The sequence below is a fragment of the Amblyraja radiata genome, chromosome 15, assembly GCF_010909765.2.
Source record: "Amblyraja radiata isolate CabotCenter1 chromosome 15, sAmbRad1.1.pri, whole genome shotgun sequence".
Taxonomy (NCBI): Eukaryota; Metazoa; Chordata; class Chondrichthyes; order Rajiformes; family Rajidae; genus Amblyraja; species Amblyraja radiata.
The window spans coordinates 46866095-46890048 of NC_045970.1; the positions used below are offsets into that span (position 1 = coordinate 46866095).

The window sequence follows — 23954 nt, forward strand, 5'->3', positions numbered from 1 at the left end:
GTTGCTGCCTTAACAGCGAATGCAGCACCGGAGACCCAGGTTCGAGCCCGACTACGGGTGCTGTCTGTACGGAGTTTGCACGTTCTTCCCGTGACCTGCGTGGGTTTTCTCCGAGATCTTCGGTTTCCTCCCACACTCCAAAGACGTACAGGTTTGTAGGTTAATTGGCTTGGTAAATGTAAAAATTGTCCCTAGTGTGTGTAGGATAATGTTGATCCGTGATAGAGGGGATCGCTGGTCGGCGCGGTCCTGGTGGGCCGAATGGCCTGTTTCCGCGCTGCATAACTAAACTGAGCTAAAACTGCTCCTCGGTTTGTAATTGGGCCGCTAATTTTCCAATGGTACAAACATTGAATTCTCCAATTTTAGGTAAACAACTCCCCCTCCCTCCCATCCCACCCATTCCTTGTGCCCACCCCTTGAATACACAGCCATTTCTCCCACTATCCCCCCCCCCCCCCCCTCCCCTTTCCCTTTCCCTCTCATCCCATTCCACCGAAGTCTCTTCCTCTGGCTTCCCATTTTACCACTTTCCTTCTTACCTTACTCCCTTTTTATCTCTACCCTTTGTTCACTCATTTGACAATCAACCCCACCCCCCCACCTTCCCACACTGCCTTCCCCCTTCACCTGTATCCACATCACTGAAGATAGACACAAAATGCTGGAGTAACTCAGCGGGTCAGGCAGCGTCTCTGGAGAAAAGGAGTAGGTGACGTTTCGGGTCGAGACCCTTCTTCAGATTGAGAGTCAGGGGAGAGGGAAACGAGAGACATGAAAAGGTACATAGAAAAATGGAGTGAAAGGCATGCTGAAGGACAAATCAAAGCCAGCAATGATGATCAAATGGAGCCCACAATGGTGCATTGTTGGCTGTGGAGAAGTTGATAATGAGGAGTACAAACTGTGAAACCAGCAGGACGACAGTGAAACTAAAACAATGAGTAGGTTGGTGGAGGGATGGAGAGAGAGAGGGAATGCAAGGGTTACTTGAAGTTCGAGAAATCAATATTTATAGCGCTGGCTTGTAAGCTGCCCGAGCGAAATATGAGTTGCTGTCATCACTTGTCAAATTTTGTTCCACCTTCTCATGTTTTCCAGCGTTCCCCCCCAGACTACAATCAGGGTAACACAGGTAGAGCTACTTTCTCTCAGTGCCGGAGACCCAGGTTTCACCCTAACCTTGGGTGCTCTCTGTGTGGAGTTTGCACGTTCTCTCTGTGAATGCATGAGTTCCCTCTGGGTGCTCTGGTTTCCACTCACTTCCCAAAGACGTGCAGGTTCGTAGGTTAATTGGCCTCTGGGAAATTGCCCGGTATATGCAGGGAGTGGATGTGAAAGTGGGATAACATAGCACCAGTGTGAACGGGTGATCGATGGTCGGAGTGGACTTGGTGGGCCGATGGTCCTGTTTCCATGCTGTATCTCTGAACTAAACAGTCTGAAAGAGGGTCCAATCCAAAACGTCCACTATCCATGTTTTCTAGAGATGCTGCCTGAATTCCTCCAGCAAGTTGGTGCTTTTCTTTGTAAACTAGCATCTGCAGTTCCCTGTGACTGAAGAAATTTAAGTAGTTACATGTCATTGTTCTATGCAAATATTCAAAGCAATACCAACCCAAGCTGAAGCATAGTGGAGAGAATATGAGACAGAGAGAGACATTTCTAAGCACGGGCTGAAAAAGTAACTGAAGGTTGGAGGTCTTAAGCAGATCCTCATGGGTGGCATGGTGGCACAGCGGTAGAGTTGGTGCCTTGCAGCACCAGAGACCCAGGTTCGATCCTGACTACGGCAGCTGCCTGGCCACGATTGTTTGCTCAGCGATTTGAAAGGGATTTTTGGAAGTACATGCCCAACCTCGTACTGGAGATCACATTGATGCTGCTTTGACGTGGAGTGTAGAGAGAGAATACTGAAAAAATAAGGTTCACAAGAAGGCTCAGAGGATCTGTGTTAGATTCAGCAGAAAGAAACAGATAGGGAGAGAGAGGTATGAAGTGTGAAACTGAATGTGAAGTGGCATGAATGTTCACATTGAAAGAACAGTAAGTGAAACGGCAATATGTGCGGATGTCAAATAAAATCCAAATCAGCAAATTTATAAATAATATATTAGAAGTGAGAGCATTGAAAGTGCATCGTTCAACTCATTTTCATTTCAATGCATAGAATGTAAAATTCGCTAAATTAGTGACTACTTGATTGTGCAGACAATTTAAATATTTAGACATATTTAAACTTGTGTGCACAATAATTTCATTATGCATTCCTTATTGCTCCAATAGGTTAGCAATCTGCGTTAATTGAAATATTGCTAATTATCGCAAATTAGTAGATTTGCTCGTTGCATTTGTTGAAATTATTTTTGGTGCTCATCAGGCTGGTTGGATCGGTAGTAAGCAAGGCAAATGCAACGTGAGCATTTATTTCTAGAGTGCTACAATACAAAACAACAAGTAATGCTGAGGCTTTATAAGGCGCTGGTCAGACCGCATTTGGAGTATTATTGCGAGCAGTTATAGGCCCCGTATCTGAGGAAGGATGTGTTGAAGCGTTGGAGAGGGACCAGAGGCGGTTTACGAGAATGATCCCAGGAATTATTAGGGTTCTTGTGAGCGGTGCCTGTTCCAGGCGAGTCCCAGGATGTTGTGGGCCTCCAGCCATCTCCTTCCTTGGACGCCACGCCCCTCTCCTCACTCGTCCTTTGTTCCCTGGTGTACAAATCTCGATCTGGAGGGCAGTCTCCAGTTCCCCCTCCTCGCCGTCCGGCCTCAATCCTTGCCCATCACGTCCATTGTCACTGGCACCATCCTCCCGTTCGGTCTCTGTTCATAGAGAGACAGAGAAATACAACGTGGGAACAGGCCCTTCGGCCTTACATGCCCACACCGGCCCATATGTCCCAGCTGCCTGCGTTTGGCCCGTATCCCCCCCCCAAACCTGTCCTGGTCTTGGGGGTACGAGCAGGGGCCGGTAGGGCGACTCTCCCCCAGGCCCAACAAGCAGGGGACCGGCTTGCCGGCTCCCCCTGCAGGCTGCAGTCCGCCGAGTCTTCCGTTCGGCCGATCAATGAGTGAGCTGGATGATGAACCAACAGGATTTCCCCACAATCAGATGGCGGATTGTCGGGATTTCACTTTCGTCCAGTTTTCTGAACCATTTTCCATGACATTTCGAGAACTTTAGATGCTGCTAGAGCTCTTCTCTAGTCTAGATGCTGCCTGGCCCTCTAAGCCTCTCCAGTATTTTGTGCTTCTTTTGAAGCAAGAGGCGATCACTGCTCATAATGCTAACTTTAGTTAGTCAGTCTGAAGAAGGGTCTTCACCCAAAACGTCACCCATTCCTTTTCTCCAGAGATGCCGCCTGTTCCGCTGAGTTACTCCAACTTTTTGTGTCTATCTTCGGTTTAAACCAGCATCTGCAGTTCCTTCCCACACATTAACTTTAGTGTAGTTTAGTTTAGAGATACAGCATGGAAACAGGCCCTTCAGCCCACTGAGTCTGCAACAACCAGCGATCTCCGCACATTAACACTATCCTACACGCACGAGGGACAATTTTACACATATACCAAGCCAATTAACTTTTCCAGCGGGTACAAGCTTGTATACACTGGAATTTAGGATGAAAGGGATTCTTATTGAAACATATAAGATTAAGGGAAACATGTTCTCGAGGCAGGAAACATGTTCCCGATGTTGGGGGAGTCCAGAACCAGGGGCCCGTAGTTTAAGAATAAGGAGTAGGCCATTTAAGACTGAGATGAAGAAAAACTTTTTCACCCAGAGAGTTGTGAATCTGTGGAATTCTCTGCCTCAGTGGAGACCAATTCTCTGGATGCTTTCAACAGAGAGTTAGATAGAGCTCTTACAGATTGTCAAGTCAAGTCAAGTCACTTTTATTTATATAGCACATTTAAAAAACCACTCTTGTTGGCCAAAGTGCTTTACATTGGTGGAGGTACTAATGCTACACAACAGTGGTTCATAGATTAAGTACATACATAAATAACAGATAACTGAATTAAGGGATATGGTGAGAAGGCAGGAATGGGGTACTGATTCTGGATGATCTACTCCTGCACCTATTGTCTACTGTCTATAAACCTGTACATCTTTAGTGTGGGAGGAGACCGAAGAGCTCGGAGAAAACCCACGCAGACACGGGGAGAATGTACAAACTACGTAGACAGCAACCGTAGTCAGGATCGAACCCGGATCTCCGGCGTTGTAAGGCAGGAACTCTACCACTGCGCAACCGTGTTGCCCCATTGCCAAACTGTGCAACTGTTGCCAAAAGATTTTTGTGGCATATTATTCTCATTGCGCCACACAGCAATCTCTGAAGGAGACCGAGGACCTTTGCATAGAAGGGAAAGAACAACTTTTGTCAAAGTTAAACGGAAGATAGACACAAAATATTGGAAGGAATGGGTGACGTTTCAGGTCGAGACCCTTCTTCAGGCTGAGAGTCAGGGGAGAGGGAGACACAGACATGCAAGGTGTGAAAATGAGAGATCAAAGGGGACAAAGGTCAAGGAAAATGTAGACTAGATCACCTAGCTAGGGTAAGCTGACAAAGAGGCAAACGACGATAAAATGTAATCAGAAGGACAGTCAGACTGTTTGGAGAACTAGGTTGGGGGAGGGATAGAGAGAGAGGGAAAGCGATGATTACTTGAAGTTAAAGAAGTCAATGTTCATACCGTGTGGGAAAGAACTGCAGATGCTGGTTTAAATTGAAGATAAGATATAATGCTGGAGTAACTGCGGGACAGGCAGCATCTCTGGAGAAACATAGAAACATAGAAAATAGGTGCAGGAGTAGAGGCCATTCGGCCCTGAGAGCCTGCACCGCCATTCGATATGATCATGGCTGATCATCCAACTCAGTATCCCATCCCTGCCTTCTCTCCATACCCCTTGATCCCTTTAGCCACAAGGACCACATCTAATTCCCTCTTAAATATAGCCAATGAACTGGCCTCAACTACCTTCTGTGGCAGAGAATTCCACAGATTCACCACTCTCTGTGTGAAAAATGATTTTCTCATCTCGGTTCTAAAATACTTCCCTCTTATCCTTAAACTGTGACCCCTAGTTCTGGACTTCCCCAACATCGGGAATAATCTTCCTGCATCTAGCCTGTCCAACCCCTTAAGAATTTTGTAAGTTTCTATAAGATCCCCCCTCAATCTTCTGAATTCTAGCGTGTACAAACCGAGTCTATCCAGTCTTTCTTCATATGAAAGTCCTGCCATCCCAGGAATCAGTCTGGTGAACCTTCTCTGTACTCCCTCTATGGCAAGAATGTCTTTCCTCAGATTGGGAGACCAAAACTGTATGCAATACTCCAGGTGTGGTCTCACCAAGACCCTGTACAACTGCAGTAGAACCTCCCTGCTCTTATACTCAAATCCTTTTGCTATGGGTGACGTTTTGGATCAAGACCCTTCCTTAGACTGAAGACGTCACCATTCCTTCTCTCCAGAGATGCTGCCTGTCTCGCTGAGTTACTCCAGCATTTCATGTCTATCTTCGGTGCAAACCTGCATCTGCAGTTCCTTCTGACACAGGTGTATTCAGTTTCTTTTTATCCCAAGAGTCACCAATGTGCCTTGGTAATTAAAATAAAGGAGTAATTAAGCTTTATCAGTCATGTTTTTGTTATTTAGAATATCAATACTGAAGTAAAAATTTGACTGTGCTTTTTAAGGGATAATGGCTTGCATTGATATACATCTGAAAGAAAATTGTTTCTTGAAATATTTCATCACATTTTCTGGAAAGTTCTGTTCAAATGTTATAATAAACATTTTATAGACCTATTAATGTTTTCAGTTGATCGATATTTTGTAGTTGGCTCGTTAATTTGTTTTGATATTGTTCGTGCATTTAAATCTATCAGGCATGCAAGACTAGGAAAGAACAAGGCAGTATAAATTATGTTATTGCATTTAGTTTTGTTTACTTTAGTTTAGAGATACAGCGCGGAAACAGGCCCTTCAACCCATCCAGTCCGCACCGACCAGCGATCCCCGCACATTAAGCCTACACACACTAGGGGACAATTTACACTTATGCCAAGTATACAAACCCAAGCCAATTTATCCACAAACCTGTACGTCTTTCGAGTGTGGGAGGAAACCGAAGATCTCAGGTCACGGGGAGAACGTACAAACTCCGTGCAGACAGCGCCCATAGTCAGGATCAAATCCGAGTCTCTGTCGCACCAACTCTATCTGTCGATCAGTCTGAAGAAGGATCTCGGCCCGAAACATCACCTATTCCTTTTCTCCAGAAATGCTGCCTGTCCTGCTGAGGTACTCCAGCATTTTGTGTCTTATCTTCGATTTAAACCAGCATCTGCAGTTTTGTTGGAATATGAGATTCAGGACAGATTTCTCTTCAAAGTAAAAGATCTGCATGGAGGCAGGCCAGCCTTCATCCAACAATTGTCGGAAAGCCTAATGGCATGCAAGACACGTAGACAGAATGAACGAACAACATAAAAAGAAAATGATGAGAGATAGTGGAAATGTGTATTCTCTGATGTGCTTTGATCACTCGAGTTCTGACAGCATTCCTTGACACTCGGTGGGTGGGACTGCCTGTTTTAGCAGCTTTGCATTAAAACACTGTTTTGATAGCAAGAAGCATTAGGTTGGGCTTGTTGAAACCCAGATATTTAACCATATAACATATAACCATATAACAATTACAGCACGGAAACAGGCCATCTCGGCCCTACAAGTCCGCGCCGAACAATTTTTTTCCCTTAGTCCCACCTGCCTGCACTCATACCATAACCCTCCATTCCCTTCTCATCCATATGCCTATCCAATTTATTCTTAAATGATACCAACGAACCTGCCTCCACCACTTCCACTGGAAGCTCATTCCACACCGCTACCACTCTCTGAATAAAGAAGTTCCCCCTCATGTTACCCCTAAACTTCTGTCCCTTAATTCTGAAGTCATGTCCTCTTGTTTGAAGCTTCCCTATTCTCAAAGGGAAAAGCTTGATCACATCAACTCTGTCTATCCCTCTCATCATTTTAAAGACCTCTATCAAGTCCCCCCTTAACCTTCTGCGCTCCAAAGAATAAAGACCTAACTTATTCAACCTTTCTCTGTAACTTAGTTGTTGAAACCCAGGCAACATTCTAGTAAATCTCCTCTGTACTCTCTCTATTTTGTTGACATCCTTCCTATAATTGGGCGACCAAAATTGTACACCATACTCCAGAATTGGTCTCACCAATGCCTTGTACAATTTTAACATTACATCCCAGCTTCAGGTTCCATAGATAGGTTCGGGACTAGAGCCTTCTTCCTAGAGTGTTTAGTTTAGTTTAGAGATACATCGTCAAAATAGGCCCTTCGGCCCATTGAGTCCACATCGACCAACGATCCCCGTACACTAGCCCTATCCTACACGCCAGGGACAATTTACAATTTTTACCACAGCTAATTAATTACAAACCTGCACATCTTTGGAGTGTTGGAGTGAAACCGGAATACAAACTCCGTAGAGGCAGCAGCCAAAGTCAGGATCGAACCCGGGGCTCTGGCGCTGTGCGGCGACAACTCTACCGCTGCGCCACTGTGCCGGGCTTGTTGCAGCTTTGCAGGCACGTTAAACACGACAAATAAATATACAATTAAAAAATCATTATTCCGTCATTAAACAAGACCATCACAGTTCAAACCAAAGTCACTGGATGGATTAAAGAGAGAGTTAGAGTCACTGGATGGATTTAAGATTTAAGAGAGAGTTAGATAGAGCTCTAGGGGCTAGTGGAGTCAAGGGATATGGGGAGAAGGCAGGCACGGGTTATTGATAGGGGACGATCAGCCATGATCACAATGAATGGCGGTGCTGGCTCGAAGGGCCGAATGGCCTCCTCCTGCACCTATTTTCTATATTTCTATGTTTCTACATCACGCAACCTCGTACTTCAACACAAGTCCGCATTAATTTGGTGCTGAGGTAATGTGTGGTTGGGCTTCTGCAGGGTGGTTCAAGAGTGCGTGATAGTTGATGGTGAGAAGTTGTCCTTGAACCTGGAGGTAGCCATTCTCAGGCTCCTACACTTTCTTCACACGGGAAGTAGCAAGATAATAATAATAATAATAATAATAATGGATGGGATTTATATAGCGCCTTTCTAATACTCAAGGCGCTTTACATCGCATTATTCATTCACTCCTCAGTCACACTCGGTGGTGGTAAGCTACTTCTGTAGCCACAGCTGCCCTGGGGCAGACTGACGGAAGCGTGGCTGCCAATCTGCGCCTACGGCCCCTCCGACCACCACAAATCACTCACACACATTCACACACATTCACACACATGCGGTGGCACAGCGATGGAGTGGCTGCCTTATAGCGCCAGTGACCCGGGCGTTTTTGGTGTCGAATTACTTCAGTCACTCTGAGCTATGGTAATAATGGGGCTGCAGAATCGATCAACTGGCCTTGTGTTCACTGGAATTTATAAGGATGAGAAGGGATCTTATAGAAACATATAAACTTCTTGAGGGATTGGGCAGGCTAGATGCAGGAAAAATGTTCACCATGTTGGGAGAGTCCAGAACCAGGTACTTAACCGGTTTAAGAATAAGGGGTAGGGCATTTAGGACAGAGATGAGGAAAAAACGGTTTCACCCAGAGAGTTGTGAATCTGGAATTCTCTGCTGCAGAAGGCAGTGGAGGCCAATTCACTGGATGTTTTCAAGAGAGAGTTAGATATAGCTCTTACGGCTAAAGGAATCAAGGGATATGGGGGGGGAAGCAGGAATGCAGAAATCAGGAGAATGGGGTTGGGAGGGAGAGATAGATCAGCCATGATTGAATACTAGAGTGTACTTGATGGGCCGAATGGCCTAATTCTGCTCCTATAAGTTGTGAACTTATGAAGGAAGTCCAGGAGAGCATGGGTTGCTGCCCCTTGCCATCTGAGGCAGGGGTCACAGTTTAAAAAATAAGGAGTAGGACAGAGATGAGGAAAAACCTTTTCACCCAGAGAGTTGTGAATCTTAAGTCACGTTTTATTGTCATCAGTAATATATTTTTCCTTGTTTTAACGTTGATGCAACGTTAGTGACAGGTCTAAGTAACAATCTCAATAATTCCCCTTCTATCCTGTCACTGAAGATTTCGGTGTCAGGATATTCGAAATGGGTCTCACTTGAAATGTTTTGCTTTGACTCGTGACTGATGTGATGTTCCATTTGTTAAACATGTCAATTTATAAGATTTGTCGTGCTCTATTTAATCAGCATTCTGATGAGATGCCATGTATAAGTGATGCATGTCATCGACATTTTCATCCGAGCATTTCCAATGACTTTTGCATTAAGATGAAAGAAAAATCCAAGACTGTAAAATTTGCTTTTGATACATTCCGTGATTTATAAAGACACAGTAAAGCATTAAAATTTTTAAAAAGCTGTTCGGGCATTTTGCAATCATTTGAAATTTGACAATTAAGTTGAAATATAGTTTGGAAGATCCATTTTATGGTTTTAAAAGACAACTTCAAGTGCCTATACAGTTGTCCCTATTTCATATAAATAGTCCTCACACTTAAAATGTGTTCCTTGAGCCTAAGTGGATTAGTTGCCTCTACGCAGTGCTGAGAAGATTTGGCCCAGATTAAATGAATGTTCTGCTGAAATTAATTCCAAAAGCTGTGAGTGCAATCAACAGCAGTGAGAATGGTGGTAAATGTCCCTGGTTAAGATTTTGTTTGTCGAATTATTTCAGGAAGAAATGCAATTAGTCAGGCACAGAAAGTACCCCAGAGGGGAAGTGGAGACATCAATGTTGAGTTACCTGCTGCGACGATTGCCTGTGATTACAGAAAAGTTCAGAACCTAACTGCAGCCCCATTATTAGCCATAGTCCAGAGTGACTGAAGCAATTCAACATCAAGCACCTGGGCCTCTGGCGCTGTAAGGCAACCACTCTATCGCTGTGCCACCGCGCAGCTCAACTTGCTGCTACTTTTTACCATCAGCCATCATACTATTTGCTTGCCAGGATGGAAGCCTGAAGAAGGGTTCAAGACCCAAAAAGAGGCCTGAAGAAGGGCCGGGTCTCGACCCGAAACGTCACCCATTCCTTTTCTCCAGAGATGCTGTTTGTCCCTCTGAGTTACTCCAGCGTTTTGCGCCTGTCCTGATGTGTAGCCACTCTTTTGTTGAGTGCGGGAGATTCAGGACAGATGTTGGGGAATTTTTGAACAAGACAGTTTTGTTGCATACGGGAGAATCAGGACAGAATTCTCTTCAAAGTAAAATTTAAACCAACAATTGTCGGAAAACTATATCCCATATCCTGTAACAATATCTACATCCTGAGTACATTCCCTTTAACATACCAGGCCTTTTGTTCCTGTCTTCTTATTTAAGGTAATGGGGCCCTGCAGTGGCAGACTGGGTCTATAAATATTGGTTGCCAGGTGACAAGGAGGGGGGGGGGCCCACTTCATCAGGGGCCCACTTGATATAGGGGACCCACTTCATCAGGGGCCCACTTGCCATCGGGCAAGCTGACACCCTCGCCAGTCCACCACTGGGGCCCTGGTTCCACATCAAGCATGATTGGAACATAGAAACATAGAAAATAGGTGGCAGGAGTAGGCCATTCGGCCCTTCGAGCCAGCACCGCCATTCAATATGATCATGGCTGATCATCCAAAATCAGTACCCCGTTCCTGCTTTCTCCCCATATCCCTCGGTTCCTTTAGCCCTAAGAGTTAAAACTGTCTTGTAAACCCTCTCTAACCCTTTCACCTTCTGTTGCCCCAGTTCTCACACTCCCTTCAACTCATCAAGACCATAGTTCCCCAACACCCTTGAAATTCGCCTAGTCTGTTGTTTACACATGCTTTAAACCTACCAGGGTTACTGAAGCAAATATTATCTTACTGTGTCGAGATCTTAAAATTAAACGTGAATTACAAGTTTGATGGAGTATTGAGAGAAGTAGCGGTCAACTAGTCCAGTACTGTCAAACCCCTGAGCATGAAATATGAATGGAGTTTGGTGATATTTGTATGCAATGGCCATATTGTCTTAATGTAAGTTAGGTATTGTAAAATACCACTGAGTTATCAGATGTTACTGATGGAATGTGAAGAACTTTGGCCATGAAATGTATCTCCAGACTCAAAACAGTGTTTATCCTCTCCCCTTCAGAGATTCAGTTCAGTTCAGTTTAGTTTATTGTCATGTGTACCGAGGTACAGTGAAAAGCTTTTTGATGCGTGCTAACCAGTCAGCAGAAAGACAATACATGATCACAGTGTGCGAGAAGGAACAGCAGATGCTGGTTTAAACCCAAGGTAGACCCCACAGCATCTCATATTTAGCTTGGGCAGCTTACAGCCCAGTGGTATGAATATTGATTTCTCTAACTTCAAGTAACCCCGGCATTCCCTCCCTCTCTATCCCTCCCTCACCCAAGGCTCGTTTTCACCCAACAAACAGCTAACAATGGCCTGTTTCCTCTTTTGCATATCTTTCATTCATTGTTCTTTATCTCTCCACGACTAGGAAAAGGGGAGATGCAGCGAGACCTGGGTGTCATGGTACACCAGTCATTGAAAGTGGGCATGCAGGTGCAGCAGGCAGTGAAGAAAGCGAATGGTATGTTAGCTTTCATAGCAAAAGGATTTGAGTATAGGAGCAGGGAGGTTCTACTGCAGTTGTACAGGGTCTTGGTGAGACCACACCTGGAGTATTGCGTACAGTTTTGGTCTCCAAATCTGAGGAAGGACATTATTGCCATAGAGGGAGTGCAGAGAAGGTTCACCAGACTGATTCCTGGGATGTCAGGACTGTCTTATGAAGAAAGACTGGATAGACTTGGTTTATACTCTCTAGAATTTAGGAGATTGAGAGGGGATCTTATAGAAACTTACAAAATTCTTAAGGGGTTGGACAGGCTAGATGCAGGAAGATTGCTCCCGATGTTGGGGAAGTCCAGGACAAGGGGTCACAGCTTAAGGATAAGGGCGAAATCCTTTAAAACCGAGATGAGAAGAACTTTTTTCACACAGAGAGTGGTGAATCTCTGGAACTCCCTGCCACAGAGGGTAGTCGAGGCCAGTTCATTGGCTATATTTAAGAGGGAGTTAGATGTGGCCCTTGTGGCTAAGGGGATCAGAGGGTATGGAGAGAAGGCAGGTACGGGATACTGAGTTGGATGATCAGCCATGATCATATTGAATGGCGGTGCAGGCTCGAAGGGCCGAATGGCCTACTCCTGCACCTAATTTCTATGTTTCTATGTTTCTATTATCATCTGCATCAGTTGTTTCCCTTATCCCTATCCACTCTGAAGAAACATCGCCCTTTCCTTCTCTCCAGAGATGCTGCCTGTCCCGCTGAGTTACTCCAGCATTTTGTGTCTATCTCTGATTTAAGCCAGCATCTGCAGGTCCTTCATACACATATACAATACAGGAGCCGTACAAAAAATTAATCCGACATTCTCGGAGGTTATACATACTTCCAATACTGTTTACCCAAATCACACAATTTTATCCCACACCCTTGCCACTCATGTGGCCCACTGGCATGAAATCCCTTCCCTTATTTTTGAGGGGCATCTCCACCACACCCTGCCCCCTCCACCCCCAATGTCCAGCAGCGGAAGGACCCTAGACTGTGGTCCTCCCCCACAGAGCCTTGGCGTTGGCTGCACCGAGCTTCAGCACGTCCTTCAGCACGTCCTCCCCCTCCCTCACCTGTGTCCGCCTCTTAACTGCCACGCTTTGTCCTGCCTCTGCCTCTCAGCTTCCGTCCCCACCCTCACCACTCCCCCTTTCTGCCACAGTGAGTCTGAAGAAGGGTCTGGCCCCAAAACGCCACCTATCTGTGTTCTCCAGAGAGGCTGTCTGACCTGCTGAGTTACTCCAGCACTTTGTGTCTCTGGTATCTTTTAGTCTTTAGAGATACAGCGCGGAAACAGGCCCTTCGTCCCACTGAGTCCGCGCCGCACATTAACACTATCACACCCACACTAGGGACAATTTACCAAGCCAATCAGCCTACAAACTTGTACTTATTAGTTTAGTTTAGGGATACAGCACGGAAACAGCCTCTCCGACCCCACCAGGTCGGCGCCGAACAGCGAATCCCGCACACTAACGCTATCCTACACACACCAGGGACAATTTACAATTATACCACGCCAAACCAACCTACAAACCTGTAAGCCTTTGGAGTGTGGAAGGAAACCGGAGATCCCAGTAAAAAACCCACGCTGGTAACGGAGAGAACGTACGAACTCTTTACAGCCAGGCAAGATCGAACCGGGGACTCTGGCGCTGTAAGTCAGCAACTCTACCGCTGCGCCACCGTGCCCTCCCTCACTGTGATTGTATTAGCAATTGTCAATTCATGAAACATGAAAGCAACCATGTGTTAAACTTATTTCGCTGAATTCTATTAGTCAACTGCTTTCTCTCTTGTTTTCTCAATGTGTGCGTGGCAGGAACACTTCTCGTGGACAACTTGCAGATCACGGGTTACGCTGGTGGCCCTAATCCCACGATCGCCTTATCTCTGCGAGGAAACAATGATTACTGGGTGCTTCTGGATGCTGTCAACCAGAAACTGTATTTGAACAGCACTGGCAGAGTCCTTGACCGAGATGTAAGTATATAACCTCCTGCTAAAGATATACATTTCTTTCTAAAAAGTCACCTGCATTGTTTAAGTTGGGCATAACTTTCTTGGTCATAATACGGATTCACATCATACGAGGATGTTCTCATACTTCTTCTTTTTCTGTTCACTTTTATTTGTTTTATTCTTTGATTGGACTCGGGAGAACTCTGAACAAGCATTTCCAGGGTTCTTGAGGTGACCGCGCGTAAAGTTAGAGATTTAATTGCTCTATGCTCTTGATTAGGTCATAAGTGACAGGAGAAGAATTAGGCCATTCGGCCCATCAAGTCTACTCCGCCACTCAATCATGGCTGATCCATCTCTCCCTCCGAATCCCGTTCTCCTGCCTTCTCCCCATAACCCTTGGCACCATGATTAGAAAGGGGGTCGAAGGTTGCGGGGAGAAGGCAGGAGCATGGGGTGGTGAGGGGAAAAATAGATCAGCCATGATTGAATGGCGGGGCTGAGTCCATGGGCCGAATGGCCTAATCCCGCTCCTATGTCATAAGATCTGAAGATCTTCTGTTCAACACAATCTGGCATTGACAACGAGTATGTGTGTGGTTAGCAGTTTTCAAAAGTTGTTGTCTAGTAAATACCAGAGTTTCATTACAATCTATCTGATTAATGGTGGTGAATCTGTGGAATTCTTGGCCACAGCAGGTCACTGTCGAGGCCAAGCCAGTGGATAGTTTTAAGGCAGAGTTAGATATATTCTTGCTTAGTACAGATGTCGGAGGTTATGGTGAGAAGGCAGGAGAATGGGGTTAGGAGGGAGAGATAGATCAGCCATGATTGAACGGCAGAGTAGATTTGATGGGCCGAATGGCTTAATTCGTCTCCTATCACTTGTGACCTTATGATTACAAACAAGTTGACACGTCACCACATGGGGATAAGCAGTAACCGAGTCTGCTGGTAAATGGATTCATGACTAATATTGGCCTTGTTTTTTCCCATCTCCACTAACACTGCCTGACCTGCTGGGCATTTAGCAAATTGTGCAATTCCTCTGTCATTGTTTTCAGGAGGGGGCGCCATCTTGGGGCACGGCTGCCTAGCCAGCAGCTGTCTGTCTTTTTCACTCTTTTCCTTAATTTTTAGTGAGTATTGTGTTTTGTTTTTAGGAGGTCCAGACTTTTTTATGTGGGCGGAGGGGGAAGGGGGAAACCACTTTCTAGGTCCCTACCTGGTCGGAGAGGCAGCTTTTCTCCGGGCTGCACCGTCGACCCGTCCTCGCGGCCTACCAGCGGGCTTGGAGCGGCGTTTTCCTGTGGGACCGCCCAGCACCTTCGGCTTCGGTGGCGGCACAGCGCTGGAGCGCTACCGCGGAGCGGAGTGGGCGATGCCTTGCCTGGGTCACCGCGCTGGAGCTCCGGTGAGCTGAGACCGCTGAGAATAACATCGCGGAGCTGCGGGTCTGTGGAGCGGGCAGCTGCGGGTGGCGGCTCTGTCTTTAACATCGGGAGCCTGGGATCTCTCGATGAGATTGCCAGTGGTGGAGCTCCAACCGTCGCGGCCTTGTCGGCTTCAGAAGCCGCGGTCTCCGGTAAGGAAGCGGCCGTTCCAGGTGTCCAAGGCCGCTGTGAGGACTCTCCCGACGTCGGAGCAACAGCACCCGGCGAGAACGGCCTGGAACATCGGGCCTCCGTAGAGGCAACTGGGAGGCCTCAATAGGCCCGACTATGGGTGAACTGGGGTTGGGGACTGGACTTTGTGCCTTCCCTCATAATGGAAACCATTGTGGGGGGATGTTTTTATGTTAAAGATTCTTATTGTTCCGTTTCCAAGATGGCTGCCGGAAGGGAGAGTGAACGCTGGCGCGATTAGCTGCCGCTGCTCTCTCTTTGAATTGTGTTTTGTTGATGTCTTTACTATTTATTTATTTTTATTTTTTTGTTGTTTTTTTTTTGTTTTGTTTCATTCCGCTTACATGTTTTGTAATCTGTTTACTAAATTTTGTAAGGTGTCCTTGAGAGTCCTTGAAAGGCGCCCATAAGTATAATGTATTATTATTATTATTGTTGCGCACATTCATATCCCCCTCTTTTCATATATTTAATCAACTGTGGTCGACTGGGCTTATATTCACTGGAATTTAGAAGGATGAGAGGATATCTTAGAGAAACATATAAGATTCTTAAGGGATTGGACAGACTAGATGCAGGAAAAATGTTCCCCATGTTGGGGGAGTCCAGAACAAGGTTCTTAACCATTTTAAGAATAAGGGGTAGGCCATTTAGGACAGAGATGAGGAAAACTGTTTTCACCCTGAGAGTTGTGAATATGTGGAATTCTCTGCCACAGAAGGCAGTGGAGGCCAATTCACTGGATGTTTTCAAGAGAGAGTTAGATGTAGCTCTTAGTGCTAACGGAATCGGGATATGGGGGGGAAAAGCGGGAACGCAGAAATCAGGAGAATGGGGTTGGGAGGGAGCGATAGATCAGGCAATAATTGAATGCCAGAGTAGACTTGATGAGCCGAATGGATTCATTCTACTCCTATAGGTTTGGAAGGACGTCCAGGACAACATGAGTTGCTGCCCCTTGCCATCAGAGGCATGGCGATCTTGGGCTTGTCCCGGCAGCTCAGTCCTGCTCTTCGAAGAAGGCGTGGTGATCTCAGGCTTCTCCCTGTAGTTCACCGTTGCCACGAGAGGAGGCGCTGGCTGTCTCAGGCTTCTCCTGACGGCTCAGTTTTAGGGCTTGAAGAGCCAGCGCTGGCGGTCTCTGGGTTATCCTGGCGTCTCAGTCTTTGCCTGTATGTGGGCGCTGCCGTTGCAGGCTTGCCCTGGCCACTCAGTGTTAGACTGACTGTTTAGAGATATAGCGGGGAAAGAGGCCCTTCGGCCCACCGAGTCCGCGCCGACCAGTGATCCCCGCACATTAACACTATCATACACACACTACGGACAATTTACACTCACACCAAGTCAATTAACCTACAAACCTGGACGTCTTTGGAGTGTGGGAGGAAACCGAAGATGTCGGAGAAAACCCACGCAGGTCGCGGGAAAACCGTACAAACTCCGTACAGACAGCACCCCCAGTCGGGATCGAACCCGGGTCTCCGGCGCTGCAAGCGCTGTAAGGCGGCAACTCTACCGCTGCGCCACCGTGCCGCATCCACTGGCTGTCTAGGGCTTCCCGATTCCTTTTGTTCCACCCATCCCATCTCCACCTTCCTTTTCTTCCCAGTCCTGACGAAAGGTTTTCAATCAAATGTTGACTCTTGGGTTTTTTTCTCTCTCCACAATGCTGCCTGACATGCTGTGATTTTCTAGCATTTTTGAAAATGTGTTTATTTCATCTTTGAATGCTTTTGGATTTTGGAATTGCACTTCTGTCCAGTGGCAAAATTAGTGCCATGGGGTTTGTCCCTGGTCAAAGTCTTCCTCAGTTGCTTCATGGGTGGAGCTTCACTGGCCCTGATTACTTTGAACTACACCAAGGCACCATGTGGACCCTCATAGACCAGATTAAGGTCACCCCAGGCATGCAATTACCCAGTTAGTTTAGTTGAGTTTAGTTTAGTTTAGTTTAGTTTAGAGACAGAGAAACAGGCCTTTTGGCCCACTTACTCCGCGCTGACCAACAAGCTCTATCCTACACATACTAGGGACAACTTACAATCTTTACCCACCTACAAACCTGTACGTCTTTGGAGTGTGGGAGGAAACCAGAGCATCCGGGAGAAAACACATGCAGGTCACGGGGAGAACGTACAAACTCCGTACAGACAGCACACGTCGTCGGGATCGAACCCGGGTCTCTGGCGCTGCAAGGCAGCAGCTCTACCGCTGTGCCACAGGGATAAAATTAGATATTCACTTTTAGCCTTTGTGGCTTTTGACAGTCCAAAGACTCTTCCTCGTTGCTAGACAGTCCACAAAGAGAGGATGAAGAAAGAGAGCAGCTTACAGGCACCGTTTCTGAAAGAAGTCCATGAAAATAGATCCTTGGGATCGCTTGCTGTTGTAAAATCAGGCATCTGACTTTGCACAAGGCAGCTGCCGGAGTGAATTAAGATCACACGAGGATCTGAAGGCAAATGAGGGGGAAGTCTGTCAGTTAGCGGCAGCTCTTGCTTGTAAGGAGAATTGTACATGGCACACAAATTTAACTGAGCAAACAGATTTTCCTCTCAGCCTCATGCATTCAACTGAGCTGATGTGCCAAGCTTTTACAAGACACATGCTGAGGTTTATATAAAACAGGGTGGGATTCATTGTCAGATCATTGAAGGAAGCCACAAAGGTTAATAACAGCAAATGAACAAAACTAAAAACTGGCGGCATGGTGGCGCAGCGGTAGAGTTGCTGCCTTACAGCGCTTTCAGCGCCAGGGACCCGGGTTCGATCCTGACTAGGGGTGCTTGTCTGTACGGAGTTTGTTCGTTCTCCCCGTGACCTGCGTGGGTTTTCTCTGAGATGTTCAGTTCCCTCCCACACTCCAAAGACATATAAGTTTGTAGGTTAATTGGCTTGGTATAAATGTAAATTGTCTCTAGTGTGTGTAGCTTAGTGTTAGTGTGCGGGGATCGCTGGTCAGCATGGGCACGGTGGGCTCTAAACTATCTCTAAACTAAACGGAACTAAAAAAGTATGCTTTACCGAGCAGGCCTGCTGGATAATCCTACAAACTGGAGGCTTGTTGATGGTTTGGGTTAGATCTTCTAAAAAAAACCCAAAGAAATAGAAGGTATGTGATTAATAATAAGATAGAATTGTTTTTATTTACAATTCTATGTTATTATGGCTGTGATTCTTTAATGATAGCACAGGAATAGCCCATTTGGCCCACAGTGTCTGTGACGAACATGATGTCAAGTTAAACTTATATGCCTCCGCCTGCAAATATCCCTCCATTCCTTGCATATTTTTGTGCCAATCAATAAAATCTCTGAAACACTATTGATTGTATTTGCCTGCTCATCTGTCCCTGTCAGTGTGTTCTAAGCACTCACCGACCTCTGTATAGCACTGCAAGGCAGTGACGAGGGTGTCTGATGTATAAGTTCATATGTTCATAAGTGATAGGAGCAGAGTTAGGCCACTCGGCCCATCAAGTCTACTCCACCATTCAATCATGGCTAATCTATCTTCCCCTCTCAATCCCATTCTCCTGCCTTCTCCTCATAACCCCTGACACCCGTACTGATCGAGAATCTATCTATCTCTGCCTTAACAATATCCATTGACTGTCGATGAGAAATAATGGATTAAATGGCCAAAAAGGTATTTTGTTCATTTGTCTTACAAAGCCCGAAAGAGGTGAAACCCGATGGTGTAAACTGAAGCATTTATCTGAAGTTCCTTTAATGATTTCCTGTGACCTTCAGCCCTCTGAACTTCCACCTGATATTTAAATTCTATCTGCAAAGGTGAAAGGAGCAAACCCTTAATGATATTGCTGTTAAACATGCTGTAGGATTATGCTACAGAGCATCTTGGATAACACAGCTCACCCCCTCCGTGACACACTGGTCAACCTGAGGAGCACCTTCAGCAACAGACTAAGATGCGGCACAGAACGTCACAGGAGATCCTTCTTCCCCGTGGCTATCAAACTGCACATCTCCTCCCCCTTCTGTCGTGAGGTAGACTGAGACTGACTCCCCTCCCCCCGCACCCCCTCCCCCCCCCTCCCCAATCTTTGCACATCCCCAATCCTGGACTTTCCCCTCGTCATTCTAATTTTATGTTTCATGTATCTTGTTGTGTTTAACGACTGTTGGCGGATCAATTTCACTCCTGGGATCAATAAAGTTCTATCGCATCGTATCGTATCGTAGATCAAAGAAAATTATATAATCCACGATGGATGATTGAAGAGCTGTCAAATTCCACTTCCCAGCTTTTGGCCACTGCCTTGTGCATTTCTCTTTGGCACAGTGGCGCAGCGGTAGAGCTGCTGACTTACAGCGCCGGAGACCCAGGTTCGATCCTGACTACGGGTGCTGTCTGTATGGAGGTTGCGCGTTCTCCGTGTGACCGCGTGGGTTTTCTCCAGGTCTCCTCCCACATTCCAAAGACGTGCAGGCTTGCGGGTTAATTGGCTTCCGTAAATTGTCCCTTGAGCGTGGGACGTAACTGGTGCGCGGGGAGATTGTTGGTCGGCCTGGACTCGGTGGGCCGAAGGGTAAGTTTCCACGCTGTAAACTAAACTGACGGGCCTGTTCCTGCACTGCACTGTTCTATTCTCCACACCTCAAACGATGTGCACATTGGTAGACGGTCTATAACTGAACACTGGAATCTGTGGATCATTGAAGGGAACATTGGGAGAATATGACCAAATTAGTGTTAATGGATGTTTGATGGTGTGCTTGGACTCAGTGGGCCAATGGGCCTGTATACATGCTGCATGACTCTATATCAAAGGCTCTGCTTTGTCCCTTATGGCTGAGCCTATGCTCCAGAATTATGGTCTCATGCTCCAGATTTGGGCAGTCACAGTATCGCAGCAGTAGAGTTGCTGTATTACAGCGAATGCAGCGCTGGAGACCCGGGTTCGATCCCGACTACAGGTTCTCCCTGTACGGAGTTTTTACGTTCTCCCCGTGACCTGCGCGAGTTTTCTCCGAGATCTTCGGTTTCCTCCCACATTCCAAAGACGTACAGGTTTGTAGGTTAATTGGCTTGATAAATATAAAAATTGTCACTAGTGGGTGTAAGATGCTGTTAATGTGCGGGGATCGCTGGTCGGCGCGGACCCGGTGGGCCGAAGGGCCTGTTTCCGTGCTGTATCTCTAAACTGAAAACTAAACTAAACTAAATTGCTTCTTTAAACCTCTGAACCTTTGTCTGGTGAAAGCTTCTCAAAATGCATTGATTGATTGATTTCAACACTTTGGTTAACGTTTCTCATCTGCTCAGTGTCACTTTGGTTCAGGAATGTTTGGGACATTTCAGTCACATAAAAAAATGAGTATTTTAATGAAATTCATTATCGTGACCCATTTCCAGCCCCTCGCAATTGAGAGTTGTTAGAATTCATTTTGCAAAAAATGCCACCACCAATTCTCTCGTGAATGATCTGATTGTTCTTTAAATGCGCACATTTCAAATGGAAAAAATGTTGGCACGAAACAAATCACATTTGCATTTTGCCATCAAGTGACAGAGAGTGCTGGCGTATGATACAGCAAAGTTGGTGTTGATAAATATTCAGCTGCGAAAATGAAAGAAAATAGAACAGCAGAGCACAGGAACTGGCTTTTTCGGGCCAAAAAGACGAATCTGAACATGATGCCAAGTTAAACTAGTCATGTGATAGGCGTCGATTTAGGCAATTCAGCCCAACTCCGTCATTCAATCATGGCTGATCTCTCTCTCCCTCCTAAACCCATTCTCCTGCCTTCCTCCCATAACCTCTGACACACGTGCCAATCAAGAATCTATCTATCTCTGCTTTAAAAATATCAATTGACTTGGCCTCCAAAGGACACTGTGTTTCATGCTTGATTTAATCTGCTTGAACTAATGATGGTGTGCGCTAATATATAAAAACAACTTTCAGTTTAGTTTAGAGATACAGCGCGGAAGCAGGCCCTTCGGCCCACCGAATCCGCACCTACCAGCGATCCCTGCACATTAACACTACCCTACACACAGCAGGGACCATTTTTTTACACTTATGCCTAGCCAATTAACCTACAAACCTTGTACGTCTTCGGAGTGTGGGAGGGAACCGAAGATCTCGGTGAAAACCCACGCGGTCACGGGGAGAGCGTACAAACTCTGTACAGACAAGCACCCGTAGACGGGATCAAACCCGGGTCACCGGCGCTGTAAGGTAGCAACTCTATCGCCGCGCCACTGTGCCGCCCACTATCAACAAAATCTAAGTTGCTTCCTTAAGTAAAAATGTTGTATATGCAGCCTGTATATACATATACACATAAGTGTTGTATATACAGCCTATTAGCATTAGTTTTGGGGTTTAACATTAATCAACTTCAAACAAAGGACCAAAATATGTTTTTGTTCATATTGGACAAGTCAATGGTCTTTGTGGATATCATTATGCTTCATGTGGAATCCTGGGTCTGTTATTTTCAATTAATTGCATGGATGGCCGATTCAATTACTGGCAGCAAATTGAGATTTCTAAGTGGTTGTGAGGTTCAGACGGTAGAATCGAATGTGTTGATCAAAAGTACTTACAGTATAAGCACGTTCAGAGCTCGATATCACTTCTTAGTCTCACAAGTGAGGTATGTCAACTTTGCCTTTAGATTGCCACGTGTTGCTTCAACGGCGACTCTTATTTTGGACAGAGGAATGTCTGTGCCAAACATGATGCCAAATTAAACTGAAGATAGACACAAAAATCTGGAGTAACTCAGCGGGGCAGGCAGTATGTCTGGGGAGAAGGAATGGGCGACGTTTCGGGTCGAGGCCCTTCTTTAGACCGTGACACTAACCTTATCTGCCTGCACGTGATCTATATCCCTCCATTCCCTGCATATCCATGCGCCCACCGTAAGGACTATTAAGGGCCTGTCCCGCTTGGTGATCTTTCCGGCGCCTGCCGGCATCATTGACTGACGTAATAGGTCACCGAAAATTTAGCGGTGTGATGCGGCAGTGACGTGTTGGCACGCGGTGTTTTTCAAGTGATGCAACATTTTTTTTGTCGCCGCTAGATTTTAAAATGGTCAAGATCTTTTGGCGACCCTGATAAGACGCCAGCAGTCACAGAAAAAATCGTCGTGGGACAGTCCCTTTAAACCTCACTGTCGTACCTGCCTCCACCACCCAGCACGTTCCAGTCACACACCACCCTCTGTGTAAACAGCATCTTTAGTTTAATTTAGTTTAGATTGGAGGCACAGTGCCGACCCGCGATCCCTGCACACTAACACTATCCTACACGCACTAGGGATCATTTACATTTATACCAACCTGATTAACCTGCAAACCTGTACGTCGTTGGAGTGTGGGAGGAAAGCGAAGATCTCGGAGAAAACCCATGCTAGTCTCGGGGAGAACGTGCAAACTACACACAGACAAGCACCCGAAGTCAGGATCGAACCCGGGATTCTGGCGCGGGATCATTTACATTTATACCAAGCCGATTAACCTACAAACCAGTACGTCATTTGGAGTTGTATTTATCGATTGGCGCAGACAGAATGGCCTTCTTCCATCTTGTGATTCTTTCATTGTGATTCCATGTAATTTACAGTCAATTAATTACATGAAAAACGGCAAGGAGTGATCAGTTCATATCATGACAAAAATGACTGGACCACACTTATGTATAGTATGATTTGACTGGATAGTTTGCATCTCACTGCATCTCTGTACACGTGACAACATAGAAACCGCCCAAACATTAGTCTGGTTCACTCATCCCCTCAATGGGGAGAAAAGAGCGGCGCGGAGGCGCAGCGGTAGAGTTGCTGTCTTGCAGCGCCGGAGGCCCGGGTTCGATCCCGACTACAGATGCTGTCTGTACGGAGTTTGTACGTTCTCCCCGTGACCGCATAGGTTATCTCCGAGATGTTCGGTTTCCTCCCACACTCCAAAGACATACAGGTTTGTAGGTAAATTGACTTGGTGTATGTGTAAAAATTGTCAAATGTAAAAAGTCTGTGTAGGATAGTGTTAATATGCAGAGTTAATATATCACTGGTCGGCGCGGACCCGGTGGGCTGAAGGGCCTGTTTCCGCACTGTATCTCTGAACTAAACTAAATTATAGAAGCAGCTATCCTACATGGTTAACTCTTAGAGTCAAACAGTCATACAGCGTGGCCCAACTTCCCCACACTGACCAATATGCCCCATCTACACTAGTCTCACCTGACAGTGTTTGGCCAATATTCGTCAAAACATATCCTATCCTTATACCTGTCCAAATGTTTTTTAAACTTTGTGATAGTACCTGCCTCAACTACCTCCTCAGACAGCTCGTTCCATATACCTTCCTTGCTTTATGATTCTATGACTCTAAACTCACCCCCTTTGAATGCACAGCCGTCCACTTGATAATCTGATTGCAATTGGTGTGACAAGGTGGCTCAGCGGTAGAGTTGCTGCCTTGCAGTGCCAGAGACCATGGTTCGATCCTGACAAGGGATGCTGCTGCAGACTCTTCGAGTCTTTGTTTAAGAAGGAACTGCAGATGCTGCTTTAAACCGAAGATAGACACAAGAAGCTGGAGTAACTCAGCGGGACAGGCAGCATCTCTGGAGAAGGGTCTCGAACCGAAACCTCATCCATTCCTTCTCTTCACGAGATGCAGCCTGTCCCGCTGAGT

The 23954-nt window shown here is 46.1% G+C and overlaps 1 protein-coding gene across 1 annotated transcript in view; it reads left to right on the forward strand.

Moving 5' to 3' along the window:
* pcdh15 (protocadherin related 15) overlaps positions 1 to 23954 on the forward strand; it is a gene marked incomplete at its 5' end in the record, with an annotated part of 501491 nt that overhangs the window by 24675 nt on the left and 452862 nt on the right. Inside the window, one exon of the mRNA XM_033034471.1 lies at positions 13511 to 13671. Coding sequence (XP_032890362.1) covers positions 13511 to 13671 — 161 coding nt within the window. The remainder of the gene's footprint in view (positions 1 to 13510; positions 13672 to 23954) is intronic.